This window comes from Entelurus aequoreus, linkage group LG04 (genome assembly GCF_033978785.1).
Source record: "Entelurus aequoreus isolate RoL-2023_Sb linkage group LG04, RoL_Eaeq_v1.1, whole genome shotgun sequence".
Classification (NCBI taxonomy): Eukaryota; Metazoa; Chordata; class Actinopteri; order Syngnathiformes; family Syngnathidae; genus Entelurus; species Entelurus aequoreus.
The window spans coordinates 9,253,492-9,273,451 of NC_084734.1; the positions used below are offsets into that span (position 1 = coordinate 9,253,492).

Here is a 19,960-nt window from a genome sequence, read left to right on the forward strand (position 1 = left end):
AGGCGGGGTACACCCTGGACAAGTTGCCACCTCATTGCAGGGCCAACACAGATAGACAGACAACATTCACACACTAGGGCCAATTTAGTGTTGCCAATCAACGTATCCCCAGGTGCATGTCTTTGGAGGTGGGAGGGAGCCGGAGTACCCGGAGGGAACCCACGCAGTCATGGGGAGAACATGCAAACTCCACACAGAAACATCCCGAGCGCAGGATCGAACCCAGGAAGTGCTACAAAGTATTAAAAAAATAAAATAAAATAGAAAGTTAGAATATATAATAGAAAATTAAAATAGAAATCAGGCATGTGATTTTTCCGTCTAAAGTCGGAATTCCGTCTTTTTTAATCTCGGGGGGGGGGGGAATTATCTCCCGTTTTTCCGTTTTTTTTTTCCGACCCTAAATCAAGATTCGAGACGTAGTTTATATTATGCCGTAGTTGATTGGTCGATGTGTTCCTTGTGACCAATCAGGACATCTGTTATGAATGATGACGTTAATAACGTCATCATTCATAATGGTTATTACCGCCATTTTCCATACGTAAACGATGTCGGTTCTCGAGAGAAAGGACGCTTTACGAGTAAAAGAAATTGATAAACATGTCAAAAATAAGTTTCGATGGGACTGGATGGAAAGGGAAATCACTGATACTGTTGGGAAGAAGAAAGTTACGACTTTGTTCTGTGATTTTATTCGGAAAATCGATCGTCCCGGAAAGGTTTTGTGCACGTGGTGTCATGATAATATTGACTATGGATCACGAGGTTTCAAGGCTTTGGAAGTACATGCGAAACGCCAAAAACATATGAAACAACTTGAAGCAAGGAAAACCAACTTTTCACTAGCTGGTACTTTTGGATGTCAACCGAAAGTGAGCAAACCTTACGGACTTCATCCTTTGTTTACATCGACAACTGCCGTAGACATCGAGAGGAAAGATCCACCCAAACAACCCACTTCAGTTGCAGACAGGGTTGTTAATATTAAGGTAAGCTAAAAAATATTTGCTTGCGAAATACGCATGTTTGTTTTAAATATTAACCAATTATTGCTTTGCGAAATATAAATGGGGTTTTCTACAAATAAAAAGCCACGTGAAAATATATTATGAAATTACAGAAATTCAAAGAGTCGCATTATTGATTCCAGTTAACAATTTATTTGAAATAAATTTGCATATAATACTATTTTGTAATATTAAGTTCTTATGTAGTCTCTTGAAACTATTGTCAGTGGTGTAACAATCTTGAAGGTAAATATTTTCACACTTGTTTCATGCAATATGTCAGTGTCCTCACATTATTATTATTTCCTATTTTCAAATATGAGTAAACAATACTAAACATGTTTAATTATTTTCATGAATTATATCCTATTTTGGCGAAAAGAATGAAATGTTTACATTTGGTATTTTGTTAAATAAATTTGCAAGGAAAGCTCATGTTAGGGCTCTCCGAGAAAGCTAATGTGTGAAGTGAACTGAAGTAATGTGGTAATACTGTAAATAAACTGTAGATAATAACACTGATCAATGTGACACCTGTGGATGTGAAATGAACACAAGATGTAAATATTAGTGACTAAATACTGTTGGGACTGAACCATATACAGTGATTCATTAGGATAATTGGGTTATGTATGTTCTATTAAAGGCCTACTGAAATGAATTTTTTTTATTCAAACGGGGATAGCAGATCTATTCTATGTGTCATACTTGATCATTTCGCGATATTGCCATATTTTTGCTGAAAGGATTTAGTATAGAACAACGACGATAAAGATTGCAACTTTTGGTATCTGATAAAAAAAAGGCTTGCCCCTACCGGAAGTAGCGTGACGTAGTCAGTTGAACATATACGCAAAGTTCCCTATTGTTTACAATGATGGCCGCATGAAGTGAGAGAGATTCGGACCGAGAAAGCGACAATTTCCCCATTAATTTGAGCGAGGATGAAAGATTTGTGGATGAGTAAAGTGCAAGTGAAGGACTAGTGGGGAGTTGAAGCTATTCAGATAGGGAAGATGCTGTGAGAGCCGGGGGTGACCTGATATTCAGCTGGGAATGACTACAACAGTAAATAAACACAAGACATATATATACTCTATTAGCCACAACACAACCAGGCTTATATTTAATATGCCACAAATTAATCCTGCATAAAAACACCTGCGTGTTTGTTATGCTAGCTCCTAGCTCCTCTGCTAGCTCCTAGCTCCATAGAACACGCCAATACAATTCAAACACCTGATCAACACACACAATCACACAGCCCAAAAGACCGTTCACCTAACCCAAGGTTCATAAAGCTTATATATTTTTAAAAAGTTACGTACGTGACGCGCACATACGGTCGTTATCAAATGTTTAGCAGCCAAGGCTGCATACTCACGGTACCTGATATTCAGCTGGGAATGACTACAACAGTAAATAAACACAAGACATATATATACTCTATTAGCCACAACACAACCAGGCTTATATTTAATATGCCACAAATTAATCCTGCATAATAACACCTGCGTGTTTGTTATGCTAGCTCCTAGCTCCTCTGCTAGCTCCTAGCTCCATAGAACACGCCAATACAATTCAAACACCTGATCAACACACACAATCACTCAGCCCAAAAGACCGTTCACCTAACCCAAGGTTCATAAAGCTTATATATTTTTAAAAAGTTACGTACGTGACGCGCACGTACGGTACGGTACGTGTTATGCTAGCTCCTAGCTCCTATGCTAGCTCCTAGCTCCATAGAACACGCCAATACAATTCAAACACCTGATCAACACACACAATCACTCAGCCCAAAAGACCGTTCACCTAACCCAAGGTTCATAAAGCTTATATATTTTTAAAAACTTACGTACGTGACGCGCACGTACGGTACGGTACGTGTTATGCTAGCTCCTAGCTCCTATGCTAGCTCCTAGCTCCATAGAACACGCCAATACAATTCAAACACCTGATCAACACACACAATCACTCAGCCCAAAAGACCGTTCACCTAACCCAAGGTTCATAAAGCTTATATATTTTTAAAAAGTTACGTACGTGACGCGCACGTACGGTACGGTACGTGTTATGCTAGCTCCTAGCTCCTATGCTAGCTCCTAGCTCCATAGAACACGCCAATACAATTCAAACACCTGATCAACACACACAATCACTCAGCCCAAAAGACCGTTCACCTAACCCAAGGTTCATAAAGCTTATATATTTTAAAAAAGTTACGTAAATACGCAAAAAAAAGTTGCGCACATACGGTCAAGCGATCAAATGTTTAGAAGCCAAAGCTGCATACTCACAGTAGCACGTCTGCGTCTTTGTCATCCAAATCAAAGTAATCCTGGTAAGAGTCTGTGTTGTCCCAGTTCTCTACAGGCGTCTGTGTATCGAAGTCAAAAGTCCTCCTGGTTAGAGTCTCTGTTATCCGAGTTCTTCCATCTTGACTGCATCTTTCGGGAATGTAAACAAAGAAGCGCCGGCTGTGTACTGTTGTGGCTGACTACGTTCGAAAAATACGTCCATTTCGCACCGACAACTTTCTTCTTTGCTTGCCCAGCTTCCTTCTCCATAATGCAATGAACATGATTGAAACAGATTCACGAACACAGATGTCCAGAATACTGTGGAATTATGAAATGAAAACAGAGCTTTTTCGTATTGGCTTCAATGTGGAAGGCATACCCGTGTTCCCCGGTCTACGTCACGCGCATACGTCATCCTCAGAGGCGTTTCGAACCGGAAGTTTAGCGGCAAATTTAAAATGTCACTTTATAAGTTAACCCGGCCGTATTGGCATGTGTTATAATGTTTAGATTTCATCATTGATATATAAACTATCAGACTGCGTGGTCGGTAGTAGTGGCTTTCAGTAGGCCTTTAATGATGTTTTCATGTCTTTCAAGAATATTTTCTTCAAATGGTGCTGTCTTTGTTAATTTTAGCATGTTAAATTGGCGAAAAACCAGGAGCTTCCCCCAGACCCCCGGAAATTTTTTCAGTCTTTTTCATTGTGGTCAAATCACATGCCTGAGAAATAAAAACATGAAAAACACTAGATAAAACAGAAACATAGATAAAATAGAAATAAAAACATGAAAGATAAAACAGATTGGCAAGCAGTGCAAAAAACAAGAAGGCAGAGAAATTAGAGTGGCTTTTTAGTCCCTTCTTAAAACGGTCAACCGACTGTGGTACTCTAAGATGGTCGGGGAGAGCGTTCCAAAGTTCGGGTGCGGTCGAGCAGAAAGCCCGGCGGCCCATTGTTTGTAATTTTGTCCTGATGGGTTTGAGGAGCTTCTGATGTTATAACAGGGCAAATGTTAACATACGTGCATCTAAAACGTCTACAACTGAACCAGGGTATCCGCGGGGATAATTTGAGTTTAAGGCCTTAAAATGTCTAAAATGATCACAAAAGGTCTTAAATACAATTTTGAAAGCTCTTAAAAATCTATTGATGTTCATTTTATTTAAAACGTGCATAAACTTCAGTCTCGCTTTGAAATATTTCTATTTTTGAGGATGCTATAACGTAACTACACAGCGGAACTAACTGTGCTGCTCGGTCAAAATTTCTGGAACCCCAGCAGCTATTGCTGTGCGCTGACAGCTTAGTTAGCATAGCAGCGGAGAAAACTTAACGAAGCCCACAGCAAAGCCGAATGACTTGCATATAGGGGTGTAACGGTACGTGTATTTGTATTGAACCGTGCGTGCGTTACGGACATCAAAGCCCTGTCTGTCTGTAAATTCACTTTACCTTTTTCTGTGTTGATTGAGCTGTGTTGAAGCAGCAAAAAAGGACATTATGTTAAATGAAGAGTTTCTGTCTCTGATAGTTGATACAATAATGTAAGTGCATCATTAAGCCTACATGAACTCCGTGGTGTTCAGGGATGAATAGTCTCTCCTATTGCTATTGTACTATTTTTTTAGCTATAGTTACATAAATCATTAGTAATGCAGTAGCCTAGTTTTGAATGGCAGGGTCCCTGCTATCACATGTTGATAAAAATATAACATTTACATAATAAAAATCAACTACAGGCTTCCCAAATGCTGTAATAAATTAAGCATGATGAGTTGACTTGAAACTGTTTAATGTTGCACTTGTTATATGTAGAAGAAAAGTTTTGTCATTTTATTTAATCTGAGCAACAACTTGAGGCAGTTTAATGTTGATTAACGTGGGCAGAATTATTATAGTGTTCCCAATGTTAAAAGGATAAAGCCATTGTTTACAAATTTGGTAAATAAATAACCAAAAAATGTATATTTTGTTGTTTTCTCACTGTACCGAAAATGAACCGAACCGTGACCTATAAACCGAGGTACGTACCGAACCAAAATTTTTGGGTACCGTTACACCCCTACTTGCATAAGATGGGTAAGTAAAAGTTCAACGATTCGAGTCTCCTGAACGATCAATTTAATGCATGGTTGAAGTCGGTGGATGGAAACGTATAAAGTGTTTAGTACTAAGATGTGCAGCCATGGAGGAGGGAAGCGTTTGTAAACATGGCGGTGAACGTGAATGGAATGATAATGTCAAAGTCAAAAATCCGGGATAAGTACGGGTCGAAAGAGGCTGAAACGCCACAAAAACTTTCCCAACTTTACAAAGATAAAGGTAACAAAGGAGTGTTATGTGGGTTAAGTGGCGGCAATTGCCGAAGGAGATCGATATGTTTAGTAGTGAAATCATACTATTACACTGCAAAAAGTCAGTGTTCAAAAACAAGAAAAAAAATACAAAAATTATGGGTATTTTATTTGAACTAAGCAAAATGATCTAATAATAATAATAATAATACCTGGGATTTATATAGCGCTTTTCTAAGTACCCAAAGTCGCTTTACATGTTAAAAACCCATCATTCATTCACACCTGGTGGTGGTAAGCTACTTTCGTAGCCACAGCTGCCCTGGGGTAGACTGACGGAAGCGTGGCTGCCAATTTGCGCCTACGGCCCCTCCGACCACCACCTATCGTTCATTCAACATTCATTCACCGGTGTGAGCGGCACCGGGGGCAAGGGTGAAGTGTCCTGCCCAAGGACACAACGGCATGGTAAGAGGCGGGGAGCGAACCTGCAACCCTCAGGTTTCTGACACGGGCGCTCTACCCACTACGCCATGCCGCCCCAATAGAACAAGAAAATTCGGCTTGTCAAGACTTTCCAAAACAAGTAAAATGTGCTAACCTCAATGAACCCAAAAATAGCTTAAAATAAGTATATTCTCACTAATAACAAGTGCACTTTTCTTGGTAGAAAAAAAAGAGACCTTTTTTCTCAATATGTTCAATAATATTCTTAAATGAAGTAAATGCTAGTGCCATTATCTTGACATAATGATATGCGCTCGGCATTACATTTCTTGAAACCAGCAAACTTATACTAAAAACTGATTTATTGTTCTTAATGGAAAGGCAACAAGGCAACCGCTTGTTACTCTCGGGGTCTACTAGCCACTCAGGCAAATCATATTGTCTAAAAATGCATTTTTCCATCGATAACATGACATCATCGCGCCAAGTTCGTGCTCTTTCAGTCAATTAGTGCGCATATATACAGCCCGGCCCCCGGCTAACATTTTTTAAATTGTAATTTTGAGGAATTTATCTGAATGTGCATGAACTATTTCTGTTCAAAATTGTTAGAAATGTCAAATGTTAAAATATTAACTGTCAGTTTTAGGGTTGGGTATCAAGTATCGATTGGAACCGGGACTAACTTTCCGATTCTCCCGGAATCGTTCAAAAGTTTAAATTTCAAATACTATTTTCGATACCAGTCCGCCGACCGGAAAAAAAATATGTCCACCGAACCAGAAGAAGAAGACGCTGAACACCAACGAAGAAGCGCCCACCGCCGGAAGTGTTAGCATAGCCGAGCGAGTCAGTCAAGCTCAAGCATGGATAGCGGGCGTCGGCGGTCGAAAGTGTGGCTTTACTTTACCAAAAAAAATGAAATAACTGCGAAATAACAGAGCTACATGTCCATCAAGAAACAAGTGGAGAGAGAGCTGCAGATGTACCAGGACGTTCCACCGATACTTATGTCTGACGACCTTGCTACATGGTGGTGGTCCGGTGGAACCAACAAAAGACTTATCCTTTGCTGTCAGATCTCGCTTTCTACTATTTATGCGTTCAAGCTTCTTCCACACCCAGCGAACGTGTATTTTCCACAGCAGGAGACACTATCTGTCCAGAACGCTCACGCATCCTGCCTGAGAAGGCGGATATGGTCATTTTCCTAAACAAGAACTGTCTCTGATTTTATACTGTACCTGCTGCTAATCTGGACTGGGTTTTGCAAGTTGTTTCTTATTGTTTATTTGCTTTTCTGCACCAGGTTAGCCCATCAGTGGGAGCACGGTAACATTTTTAAGTACCTGCAGCATCATACACTTGTGTGTGTAAATGTGTTTTCATGAGGTTTCCTGCAGCATCATACACTTTTGTGTGTAAATGTGTTTTCATGAGGTTTCCTGCAGCATCATACACTTGTGTGTGTAAATGTGTTTTCATGAGGTTTTCAAAAATAAAGCTCTCTTGAGGAAAGTGTACCCCTGGGAAAATGTATTCATAATTTATCATATTTATATTCAAGTTCATAGATTTGATATTTATATTCTAGTTGAAAACAGCCCTGTGAGGAATTTATAGTAAAGTTCATAAAAAGTTAATAGAATTAAAATTGATGGAGAATGTCAGACTATTTCATTCAGAAAGACTGTAGGTTAGCTAGCTCATTTAAAATATCCTAAACTTTTTTTTGACCCTGCCTCTTAAAAGAACCGGAATCGAGAATCGTAAGGAATCGGAATCGAAACTCGGAATCGGAATTGGAGATGGTATCGTTCGAATTCAAACGATACCCAACCCTAGTCAGTTTACTGTACTGTGCCAACTGTACTACTATACGAGTACATATTTTCTATTTTTTCATTGAAAATAAAACAGCAAAGTCCATTTGGCTGTCATCTGTTTTAATTATGAGACACAATTGTGTCAAAATCATGATTTTTTTTTTCATGCTTGAAATAAGAAATTATTATTTTAAAAAAAGTAGTTTTATACTTGTGAGTGTTGATGACACAGCTTTGCAACAGTTGATATTCTAGTTTCAAGCATGTTTTACTCAATATAGGTCATCAAATCTCAGCAACAAGCTGTAGTATCTTACTGAGATCATTTAGGTCCAAAACCCTTAAAACAAGTAAAACACTCTAACATAAAATCTGCTTAGTGAGAAGAATTATCTTATCAGACAGAAAATAAGCAAATATCACCCTTATTTGAGATATTTCATCTTACTTAGATTTCAGTTTTTGCAGTGTACATACAGTAAGAGGATTCATACAGGTGCTTAAAAACCTTGAAAATGCTTGGATTTTAATGTTGTGTTTTCAAGGTTTGAAAAATGCTTGAATTTTGGGTAGCTTCCTTAAAAATGAAAGCTACACGCTTGATCTGTTGGCTTTGCGCGAGCCCTCACATTTCTTCTTCGGTAGTTGCTTCAGGTCTTTCCGGTGCACTGCTGTCGATATGGCGCCTCTATAGTGGCGCAACGCTGCAACTGCAGTTAAAGTATGTAGCTGCCACAGAGGGACATCAATCACTCAATCAACATAGCGGAGCTTTTACGCTGTGTTGAGCGATATCAATCGCTCTGGCTGGGGGCGGCACAAAATTAGCTGGAGGCGGCCGCCACGCAATTTTGAACGCAGGAAAAACCCTGTGTATGTTGCATTAAAAATGTTGAAAGAGAAACTGGAAATTGTGATGTATCATGTTGTATGCTTGCATGTTCGAAATAAACTCAAAACTACTTTGACAAGTACAATCTATCCAAAAAAGTTACTTAAGTAAATGTAGCGCGTTACTACCCACCTCTGAATGTCGGTATTATTGTCGTAAGTAGTTTTTGTGCCTCACTAAGCACTTTGTAAAATGAGGACATCCTGGAAAATGATGATCATTTGTTGATGTTTTGTTTCCTGCAGAATGACGGGCGACTGCGCTTCAGCAAGCAAAACGTGGTGTACAAGAGCAGCAAGACGGGAAAGGTGGACAACATCCCGGCGGGCGATCTCAGCCTGGCTCAGTGGCGACGCGTGTGTTTAGGTCACGGTATCAAGCTGACCACCAGCACGGGACACATCTACAAATATGACGGCTTCAGGGACACAGTGAGTGCTCCTTCTGTTTCATTGGGAAACTCCTATTAGTTTTGTCTTGATGGCTACGCCAGTGCAGAATATTTACAGTGCAGCATATCGCTCAAGGGACAATACTATTGAAATTAGATATGCACTCAGAGTAGTCAGTGTACAGCTTTTATGGCAGTATAGATTTGTTGTTGACATTTATTTTATAATATTTGGTGCATCATTGTCTTAATGCACCATGCAATCTGAACACTGACTACTCCGAAGTATATCCAATTTCCACTTCCATGGTACTGTGGTACAAATGGTTGCTGAAATGTGAGGGGTGTATCAGGGCTGGACAATTAATAAAATTTTAATTTTGATTATGGCTTCTCACGATTATGAAAACATAATAATTGACAAAAAAACAACAATTAATGTGCATGCAAAATCCGGAGCTTGTGACGGTGAAACAGATGAGGAGCGAATGAGTGGGGGGAAAAAAGAGCACGTCAACTAGAACAGGCATGAGATTTTTCTGTCTGTAGTCTGAAATCTGTCTTTTTTTATCTGTATATAAATATTTTTAAAAATTCAGTTTTTCTTCGTTTTTCCCGACCTACAATGTGTGTTAAAATCTTGAGCCGTCTCTTTGCCATCCCTGCCAACAACTACAGTTTTCCCGTAATGAGTACGGTTTTTCATCATCCATTCTGGTTTGCGGCTGCCATGGTAAAAACTATGATTTTCCATAAAAAAATGTAAATCCAAGCTATGTAGCTGAACTACATTTCCCAGTAGCTTCGCTACATTTTAAACGAGTGGCGGTTTCTGTAGCTTAGCTATTTTTAGACCCATGTAGCGGTTAGCTAAGCCAGCGCGGCGCACACCGTGACATACAGTCTGGTGTGCCGTGGGAGATTATGTAATTTCACCCATTTGGGTTAAAAATATTTTTTGCAAATCAGTAATTATAGTCTGCAAATGATGTGTTGTTGTTGAGTGTCGGTGCTGTCTAGAGCTCGGCAGAGTAACCGTGTAATACTCTTTCATATCAGTAGGTGGCAGCCGATAGCTAATTGCTTTATAGATGTCAGAAACAGCGGGAGGCAGTGTGCAGGTAAAAAGGTGTTTAATGCTTAAACCAAAAATAAACAAAAGGTGAGTGCCCCTAAGAAAAGGCATTGAAGCTTAGGGAAGGCTATGCAGAACGAAACTAAAACTGAACTGGCTACAAAGTAAACACAAACAGAATGCTGGACGACAGCAAAGACTTACTGTGGAGCAAAGACGGCGTCCACAAAGTACATCCGAACATGACATGACAATCAACAATGTCCACACAAAGAAGGATAAAAACAACTGAAATATTCTTCATTGCTAAAAGAAAGTAGATGTGGGAAATATCGCTCAAAGGAAGACATGAAACTGCTACAGGAAAATACCGAAAAAAGAGAAAAAGTCACCAAAATAGGAGCGCAAGACAAGAAGTAAAACAATACACACAGGAAAACAGCAAAAAACTCCAAATAAGTCAGGGTGTGATGTGACAGTACACCTACTTTGAGACAAGAGCTATAGTGATGCATGCTTGGTTATGCTTTGAAGTCATATCCAACAATTGCGACAACAATTTTTTTACCGTCAACTTAGTTTCGTTTTTTAATGATTTCTGCTTGTGGTGTGCCTCCGGATTTTTTAAACGCAAAAAAATGTGCCTTGGCTCAAAAAAGGTTGAAAAACACTGAGCTAAGCTACATGCTACCAAATAAGAGAAAGAGAGAAATTGACTAGTGTAACTCCATGAGCAGGGGAGAAAATATACAGAAAAAATAATTTACGTTTCGTATAAGAACATCCACGAGTGGTTGGTTGGTTTACTATGATGAGTCACGATTGGTTAAGATTAGGGCGAAACATTACGGACAGGCCAATCAGAGGCAAGATGGAGCGGGTCAACGAACACCGCCCTAGACCTGGCCCCCAGACCCCCGGCCTATTTTCAGTCTTTTTCATTTAGTTCAAATCACATGCCTGTGCTAGTAGTTTTGGAATGTCATCATGGTTGCTCCTTTTTATCTGACATAGCGCGAGTATGCCTCATCATTAATCACTAAACTCATTTAAAAAAAGTAAAGCATATTGGATTTCTGCTTTGGAGTATAGAGTCACATAATCGGGCGATAGAACCGTATCCGCTGTTAAACGCAGAATATCAGGGAGATTGACATTAATGTGAGTTAAATGTTGTCATTGTCAGGACAAGAAACATTTGTTTCGGAAAATCTGGTACCACTCATTCATTCCGACATACTCCGCCCCGTGCTGAACCAAACAATGTGGAGACGATCCCTATAAACGGCAACTAAACTACAAAGTAGGGCTAAGAGATATAGCCTTTTATTAATGTCTCAATATTTTTAGGCCATGTCACGATACACCATATATATCTGGATATTTTGCCTTAGCCTTGAATGAACACTTGATGCATATAATCACAGCAGTATGATGATTCTATGTGTCTACATTAGAACATTCTTCATCATACTGCATTAATATATGCTACTTTTAAACTTTCATGCAGGGAGGGAAATCACAACTAAGTCAATTTAGCAAAAGTGTATTTATTAAGCAGTGGCACAAACATTCATGTCATTTCCAAAACAGAAAGTGCAAGATTGTCAGAGACATTTTAAAACAAGCTATGAGTGCACTTTTGTGCATGATGTCACTAAGATGACGTATCAAAATAACACTAAATTAAAGTGCACTTTTTGTACAGAACGCCACTACAATAGTTTAAAACAAATAAAGTGCACTTTTGTGCATGATGTCACACAAGATATTTCAATAAGTGTTAAATAAAAATGAGCTGCATAATAGGAAATCAAATAGTGTACCGTATTTTCCGCACCATTAGCCGCCCCGTGTTGTAAGCCGCACCTTCAATGAATGGCGTATTTCAAAGCTTTGTTTACCTATTAGCCGCCCTGTGTTATTAGCCGCACGTACGCTACGCTAAAGGGAACGTCAAAAAACAGTCAGATAGGTCAGTCAAACTTTAATAATATATCACAAACCAGCGTTCTAACAACTCTGTTCACTCCCAAAATGTAATGTGCAAATGTGCAATCACAAAAATAGTAACACTCAAAATAGTGCAGAGCAATAGCAACATCAATAACTCAACGTTGCTCATACGTTAGTGTCACACAACACACAAAATAAACATTTAAAGCTCACTTTCTGAAGTTATTACTCATCCACAAATCCCTCGAATTATTCTTCTTCGGTGTGCTTCACTTGTTTTTTGACACCATCTGTGATGTGGACGCGCATGCAGTCATAGATCAACAAGGACGGAGCTGCGTGAAAAAAGTCACCCAGTCTCTTCGCTCATTTTTTCTTCATCCATCCATCCCTTCGAGTTAGCTTTTATGATGACGCCGGCTGGAAAGTTCTCTTTTGGCAAGGTCTTCCTTTTGAATATCACCATGGGTGGAAGTTTCTGGCCGTTAGCATGGCAAGCTAGAACCACAGTGAAGGACGACTTGTCATTCCCTGTGGTGCGAATATTCACCGTACGTGTTCCCGTTGTATCCACAGTGCGGTTCACATGAATATCAAAAGTCAGTGGAACCTTGTACGCGTGTCTCTTTGTAGGAGACATTTTGTGGTCTTTACAGAAACACACAAATGAAATGAAACGTAATATCCGCGCGCTTCTTCTTCTACGGGGGCGGGTGCTCACCTTGGCGGTTGCTTACAGTAGAAGAAGAAGCGCTTCCTCTTCTATGGGGGCGGGTGCTTACCGTAGAAGAAGAAGCGCTTCCTCTTTTACGGGGAAAAAAGATGGCGGCTGTTTCCCGTAGTTGCGAGACCTAAACTTTATGAAAATAAATATTAATATTAATTCATATATAAGGCGCACCGGGTTATTAGCCGCACTGTCAGCTTTTGAGAAAAATTGTGGTTTTTAGGTGCGGCTTATGGTGCGGAAAATACGGTATGTCCTTCACTATGTGGTAGGTTCCTGCAGACGTTATCTCCTTCTGTTGTTGACTATTTGTTTCATACTGTGTTGATGTGGAAATGGTTGCTTGGGCATTTTGTTGGTGTGGCACCGAACGGAGATGTTGACATGCAGAGTTTCAAGCACTCTTCATTTTCTAGCGGGTGACTTTTCAAATTATGCTACACATTAGCAGTGCTGCTACTTTTTGTAGCAACGCTTTTGCCGCATACTTGACATATTACGGTTGTCTGTTCAACATCTTCCCGCTTGAAGCCAAACCACCGCCAGACGAGGGACTCCCTGCTGTTTTTCTTGGGAATTATTTCTTCCTTCATTTGTTACCAGATTCGCACCTTCTCTCTCTCGTAGTACCACTCGCACCACAGCTAACATTACCATGCCGCTACCTCTCTGCTCCGCGAGAGCGTATGACGTTGCACTCGCAACAGTATGTGACGTATGTAAGAAGGTGCGCTTGTTTTATGTCTCTGTGAGAAGGAGAGACAAGAAAGAGTGGGAAACGCATGTAGTGTAATGCCCGCAGCTAAAAGCAACTGCGTGAGGACGTATACTCGAATATCACGATATAGTCATTTTCTATATCGCACAGAGACAAACCCGCGGTATATCAAGTATATTCGATAAATCGCCCAGCCTTAGTGTAAAACATTCAAATCGCAGCTTTGAAGAGAAAAATCGCCATTAGGTTTTTCCTCTAAAACACGCAGCCCTAATACAAATCCATGCAGAAATTGGAAGCCAGAACCCAACCAGAGCCTTCTTGCTATGCCACTGTGCCGCCCCCCACATGTTGTTTAAAAGCCTGCGTGTGTGCCGGCCCCCTAATAGGATTAATGATCGAACGCGGCGCTCCCACATGTGCTGCATAAACAGCGTAATCACAGGCTCATGTAAGTCAGTGTTTATATCAGTTCACTGAAACAATTTGGCTCAGACGGCCGGGGAAAAACGTTTTGTTTTTATCTTCCTGTGTATTTTTCTTTTCTTCCCCTCTGTCTCAGTCGCTGCCGTGCGTGCACAGAGACTGTCAAGATGCCAGTGGTGTAATACCCCGAGGTGGCGTAAGCGCCGTCTCCTGGGGTTAATCAGCACGCTTTTCGGAGATAAATCCTCGCGTCGTCGAGCACCAGGGTGTGATGTCATTGTTTATTATACCTCGGCCAGTGTCAGTAATTGGTAACTGCGACTCGAGGTATAGTCGCTTGCTGGCCGTGCAGATAGTGTGCAGTGCAGATATAACTGTGCAGTGCAGATAGTGTGCAGTGCAGATAGTGTGCAGTGCAGATAGTGTGCAGTGCAGATAGTGTGCAGTGCAGATAGTGTGCAGTGCAGAGCGGATCTAGACTCTTGCTGACCAAGCTCATCTGTAATTGTAAATTGTCACATGCAGTAGTTTGTATTTATTTATTAGCACACTCACACAAAAAAATTAATATACAATGTAAAGCTAACAGATGTGCAGGAAACGTTAAGAAGACCTTAAGGCAAAATGCATCCGGCGGGCCACATATGGCACATTGAGATTTTCAATCCGGCCCACCGGACGTTCTACATCATTTTGTTAGACCTTTAACATAAAAACTGTATGATGTGCAGTGCTGTTTTTAAATTACAGTAAGTCTCATACTTGCCAACCCTCCCGTTTTTGGCGGGAGAATCCCGGTATTCAGCGCCTCTCCCGACAACCTCCCGGCAGAGATTTTCTCCCGACAAACTCCCGGTATTCAGCCGGAGCTGGAGGCCACGGCCCCTCCAGCTCATTGCGGACCTGAGACTGAGTGGGGACAGCCTGTTCTCACGTCCGCTTTCCCACAATATAAACAGCTTGCCTGCCCAATGACGTCATAACATCTAGGGCTTTTAGAGAGTAGAGTGCACAACTGTGCACACAACAAGGAGACGAAGCAGAAGAACGAGGAAATTACAGACATGGCGACGCCGTCGACGAGCAAGATGAAGAAATACGCTTGCAAGTTCCAAAACGAATGCAAACAAGAATTTCAGTTCATCCAGGACAGTTCGAAGGGGAAGGTGTATGTTGCCTGTAAATTTTGTAGAACAGACTTCTCCATTGAACACGGTGGCCGAAATGATATACTCATCATGAACGGAGAAGTTAAACAGGACAATACTGCCATCTAACACTGAAATTCAAGGTTTTTTTTTTCTTTCTATGTAAATAAAATAAATATATATATATATATATATATATATATAGCTAGAATTCACTGAAAGTCAAGTATTTCATACATATGTATATATATATATATATATATGAAATATATATGAAATACTCGAGTTGGTGAATTCTAGCTGTAAATAACCACGGCCCCCGCCCCCAACCACGCCCCACCCCTACCCCCCACCTCCCGATATTGGAGGTCTCAAGGTTGGCAAGTATGGTAAGTCTTGAACTATAGAAATGTTTTAATGGTTGAAATCTGCGCTTTTGAGTGTTTTACGAGTTATTACGGTAATCTACGTCACAGCAGCTCAGACCAGGAACAAAGCAGAGTGGGCGGAGTTTGTTTTCAGAGCAGCCAGACCCAAACGCGTGTGTCAGGAACAAAAGCAAGCAGATTTTTACAACAAATTTCTGTATAAAAGTGAAAATATATCATATTGTAGGTGTTTATTACACTTTGCATTCATATTTTGCTGTTTTTTTACATTTTTGTTGTGTTTTGCTTGATTGTTGATTGTCATACTTCATCTTTCTTACTAAATGTTTTCATTGTTTCCATGTATGTACTACAGGAAATGTAAGATGTTTTAAACTTTTATATATATATATATATATATATATATATATATATATATATATATATATATATATATATATATATATATATATATATATATATATATATATATATATATATATATATATATATATATATATATATATATATATATATATATTAGGGCTGCAACCATTAATCGATTAAAATCGATTATTAAAATAGTTGCCGATTAATTTAGTCATCGATTAGTTGGATCTATGCTAAGCGCGTGCGCAGAGGTTTTTTTTTTTTAATATTTTTTATTGTTGTTTTTTTAATAAACCTTTATTTATGAACTGCAACATGTAAAAACAGCTGAGAAACAATAATCAAAATAAGTATGGTGCCAGTATGCTGTTTTTTTTCTTCAATAAAATACTGGATAGGATAGAAATGTAGTTTGTCTCTTTTATCCGATTATTAATCGAAGTAATAATCGACAGATTAATCGATTATCAAATTAATCGTTAGTTGCAGCCCTAATATATATATATATCCATCCATCCATCCATCCATTTTCTACCGCTTATTCCCTTCGGGGTCGCGGGGGGCGCTGGAGCCTATCTCAGCTACAATCGGGCGGAAGGCGGGGTACACCCTGGACAAGTCGCCACCTCATCGCAGGGCCAACACAGATAGACAGACAACATTCACACTCACATTCACACACTAGGGCCAATTTTTAAGTGTTGCCAATCAACCTATCCCCTGGTGCATGTCTTTTGGAGGTGGGAGGAAGCCGCAGTACCCGGAGGGAACCCACTCACCATTTGATTCCGATTCTTGGTGTGAGGATTTGATTCATAATCAATACTCGATTTAACACAGTTCTCCATTCAAACTGATTTTTGCAATGTATAATAATAACAACACCTTAACAAAACAGCTTACAGGTTACAAAGCCTCCTTTTGGTTGCTGACGTATGCCACATACGTGCACCAAGTAAGCATAGAGATGGCCTAAAAAAAAATTGTTTTTAAATTAATTTGTCCAAAAAAAATTAGTTTTTAGAAAATTATTAATCAATTTACTATCGAGATGAATAGAAATTGTGATAAAAAATGTTTAGCACCACTAATTATTATATACCGTATTATAGTTTGTAAAAATAACAATAAACACTTAAATATTTGCTAGTCACCTTCCATCCATCCGTTTTCTACCGCTGGTCCCTTATGGGGTTGCGGGGGGTGCTGGAGCCTATCTCAGCTGCACACGAGCGGAAGGCGGGGTACACCCTTGACTTACCATTTCAAAGCAAGTTATCCATCAATTTGTACGTACACAAATCAAATAACCAAATGCATAGGCAATAATATAATGAGGCGGTTATACTTTTTTATTCTTACATTCACTGTTACAAGCGGCCCTCTGAGGACTGCCATGTGGCCCTCCATGAAAACAAGTTCCACACCCCTGCTGTAGAGGATGCTGGTTTTCTAGAATATACAAAATGGGACTAATAGTAAAAGGAGCGGTGGCCCCCAAAACAATTGATTATTTTACACACTCCAAAACCTTTCAATTAAAATGTTGAAATAAGAACAAGGAATCAGGTGGCAGCCTTGAGCCTGACTTAATACTTTATACAGTTCTAAGTATTACAGTGCTAGTTTTACTTGTCGTTTACCAGTAATTGTATGTAAATGTTTGGAGGGCCGTGTTAAATTATTCAACCGTAATAGTAGTAATGCCCATTTGACAGACTGACCTGTATGTTTTTTTGTTCTAAGACAGGGGTGTGGAACTTGTTTTCATGGAGGGCCACATGGCAGCCAGAGGGCCGCTTGTAACAGTGAATGTAAGAATATAAAAGTATAATCGCCTCATTATATTATTGCTTATGCATTTGGTTATTGGATTTGTGTACGTACAAAGTGATGGATACTTTCTTTGGGTGACAAGCAGATTTTAGGAATTTATTGTTATTTTTACAAATTATCATACGGTATATAATAATTAGCGGTGCTAAAAAAAAATGTTTTTAATCACATTCAAATCATACCCCACTCCCAATCCAACGCCCTCGACGCAAATCCCATAGGGTTGATGGAAGGCTGGGCAGCGCCTGAGAGCTGCGGCCTGCCACCATGACCCCCCACTTCCTCCCCTCTGTTGCTAGATATCTGGAGATGTACATTGTAATATGTATATGTGCTTTGCTATGGAGGTTTTCTCCCACTCCAGACTGGACCCCCTTAGGTGCCCAGTCTAGATTGTATCTTTTTACTCATCCTTTCCCAGCGTTTACCTTTTCCCCATCTTTTACGGGGCGCCTCGTGGCGACCCATCAGCGTTCCTGTTCTGTAACCCTGTACACTGTTTGTTTGTCTCATCTTGAACGGGTTTGTGCTGAAAACAGAGTTCCGTTGTACTTGTGCAATGACAATAAAAACCTATCCTATCCTATTAAGTAAGAAAGATGAAGTATGCACATTATTTCAAGGGTTTCGCGGGCCACGTTAAATGACGTCTCGGGCTGGATCTGGCTTTGATCTTGAGTTTGATACATGTGTTTTAAGATGTCTATTTTCTATCATTCAAAACAATAACATCAAAAACACTTTTTTCTAAAGCTTTTTTTATGCAATTTTTCCAAACATCATTTTGTTGTAAGCTAAAAAACAAACCGATGAAACTCACTGGGCTCTAACGAGCAGTAATAAGGGGCGACAGGCACATTTCCAGGTGCGTAAACTCTCTTTTCCATAGTCTCTTCTTCTGTGCGCTCCACAATCACTTCCACGTGTGTGTACTACGAGGACAGTGCGTGTGTGTGTTTGACTTTGTGTTAGGCATTGTGTGTGTGTGTGTGTGTTGCGCTTGCAATCTAAACAGACGATGTCTGTCCACAGCGGTGTTGAGAGGAGGAGGACAAAGTGGTTAGATGGATTATGTTCACCTCCTGTGGTCCTGGGAGGCCCCAGCAACAGGCGTGGTTTTAATAGTGTTGCTTTAATTAGCCCCCTGAGCCTTTGTCTGCTTTTTTCGTTTTTTTGTAAGTGGGTTAGATCAGTGTTTTTCAACCATTATGCACACTAGTGTGTCGTGAGTGTGGTGTGCCGTGGGAGATTATCTAATTTCACCTATTTGGGTTAAAAATATTTTTTGCAAACCAGTAATTATAATCCGCAAATAATGTGCCGTTGTTGAGTGTCTGTACTGTCTGGAGATCGACAGACTTACCACGTTATACTCTTCCATATCAGTAGGTGGCAGCAGGTAGCTAATTGCTTTGTAGATGTCGGAAACAGCGGGAGGAAGCGTGCAGGTAAAAAGGTGTCTAATGCTTAAACCAAAAATAAACAAAAAGTGAGTGCCCCTATGAAAAGGTGTTGAATCTTAGGGAAGGCTATGCAGAACGAAACCAAAACTGAACTGGGTGCAAAGTAAACAAAAACAGAATGCTGGACGACAGCAAAGACTTACTGTGGAGCAAAGACGGCGTCCACAAAGTACATCCGAACATGACATGACACTCAACAATGAAGGATAAAAACAACTGAAATATTCTTGATTGCTAAAACAAAGCAGGTGTGGGTAATAGCAGTCGAGGAAGACATGAAACTGCTACAGGAAAATACCCAAAAAAGAGAGAAAGCCACCAAAATAGGAGCGCAAGACAAGAACTAAAACACTACACACAGGAAAACAGCAAAAAACTCAAAATAAGTCACGGAGCGATGTGACAGGTCGTGACAGTACACCTACTTTGAGACAAGAGCTATAGTCATGCATGCTTGGTTATGCTTTAAAGTCATATCCAACAATTGTGACGACGACTTTTTATCGTCAATATCGGCTGCTGAGTTTCATTTTTTAATGATTTCTGCTGGTGGTGTGCCTCCGCATTTCATCAATGAAAAAAATGTGCCTTGGCTCAAAAAAGGTTGAAAAACACTGGGTTAGATAATACGTTTTGTCAAGCATCGGCCTCTTTTGTAACTCTCCATGTTTGTCTCCTCTCATCA

The 19,960-nt window shown here is 39.9% G+C and overlaps 2 protein-coding genes across 4 annotated transcripts in view; one reads left to right on the forward strand and one right to left on the reverse strand.

Moving 5' to 3' along the window:
• LOC133648149 (uncharacterized) overlaps positions 1 to 19,960 on the reverse strand; it is a 228,875-nt gene that overhangs the window by 145,590 nt on the left and 63,325 nt on the right. The window lies entirely within an intron of this gene.
• The window catches only part of LOC133647726 (FACT complex subunit SSRP1-like), a 53,986-nt gene that overhangs the window by 2,762 nt on the left and 31,264 nt on the right, over positions 1 to 19,960 (forward strand). For all 3 annotated transcript variants that reach the window (XM_062043412.1, XM_062043411.1, XM_062043413.1), the window contains exon 3: positions 9,023 to 9,208. In XM_062043412.1, the coding sequence (XP_061899396.1) occupies positions 9,023 to 9,208 (186 nt within the window). The remainder of the gene's footprint in view (positions 1 to 9,022; positions 9,209 to 19,960) is intronic.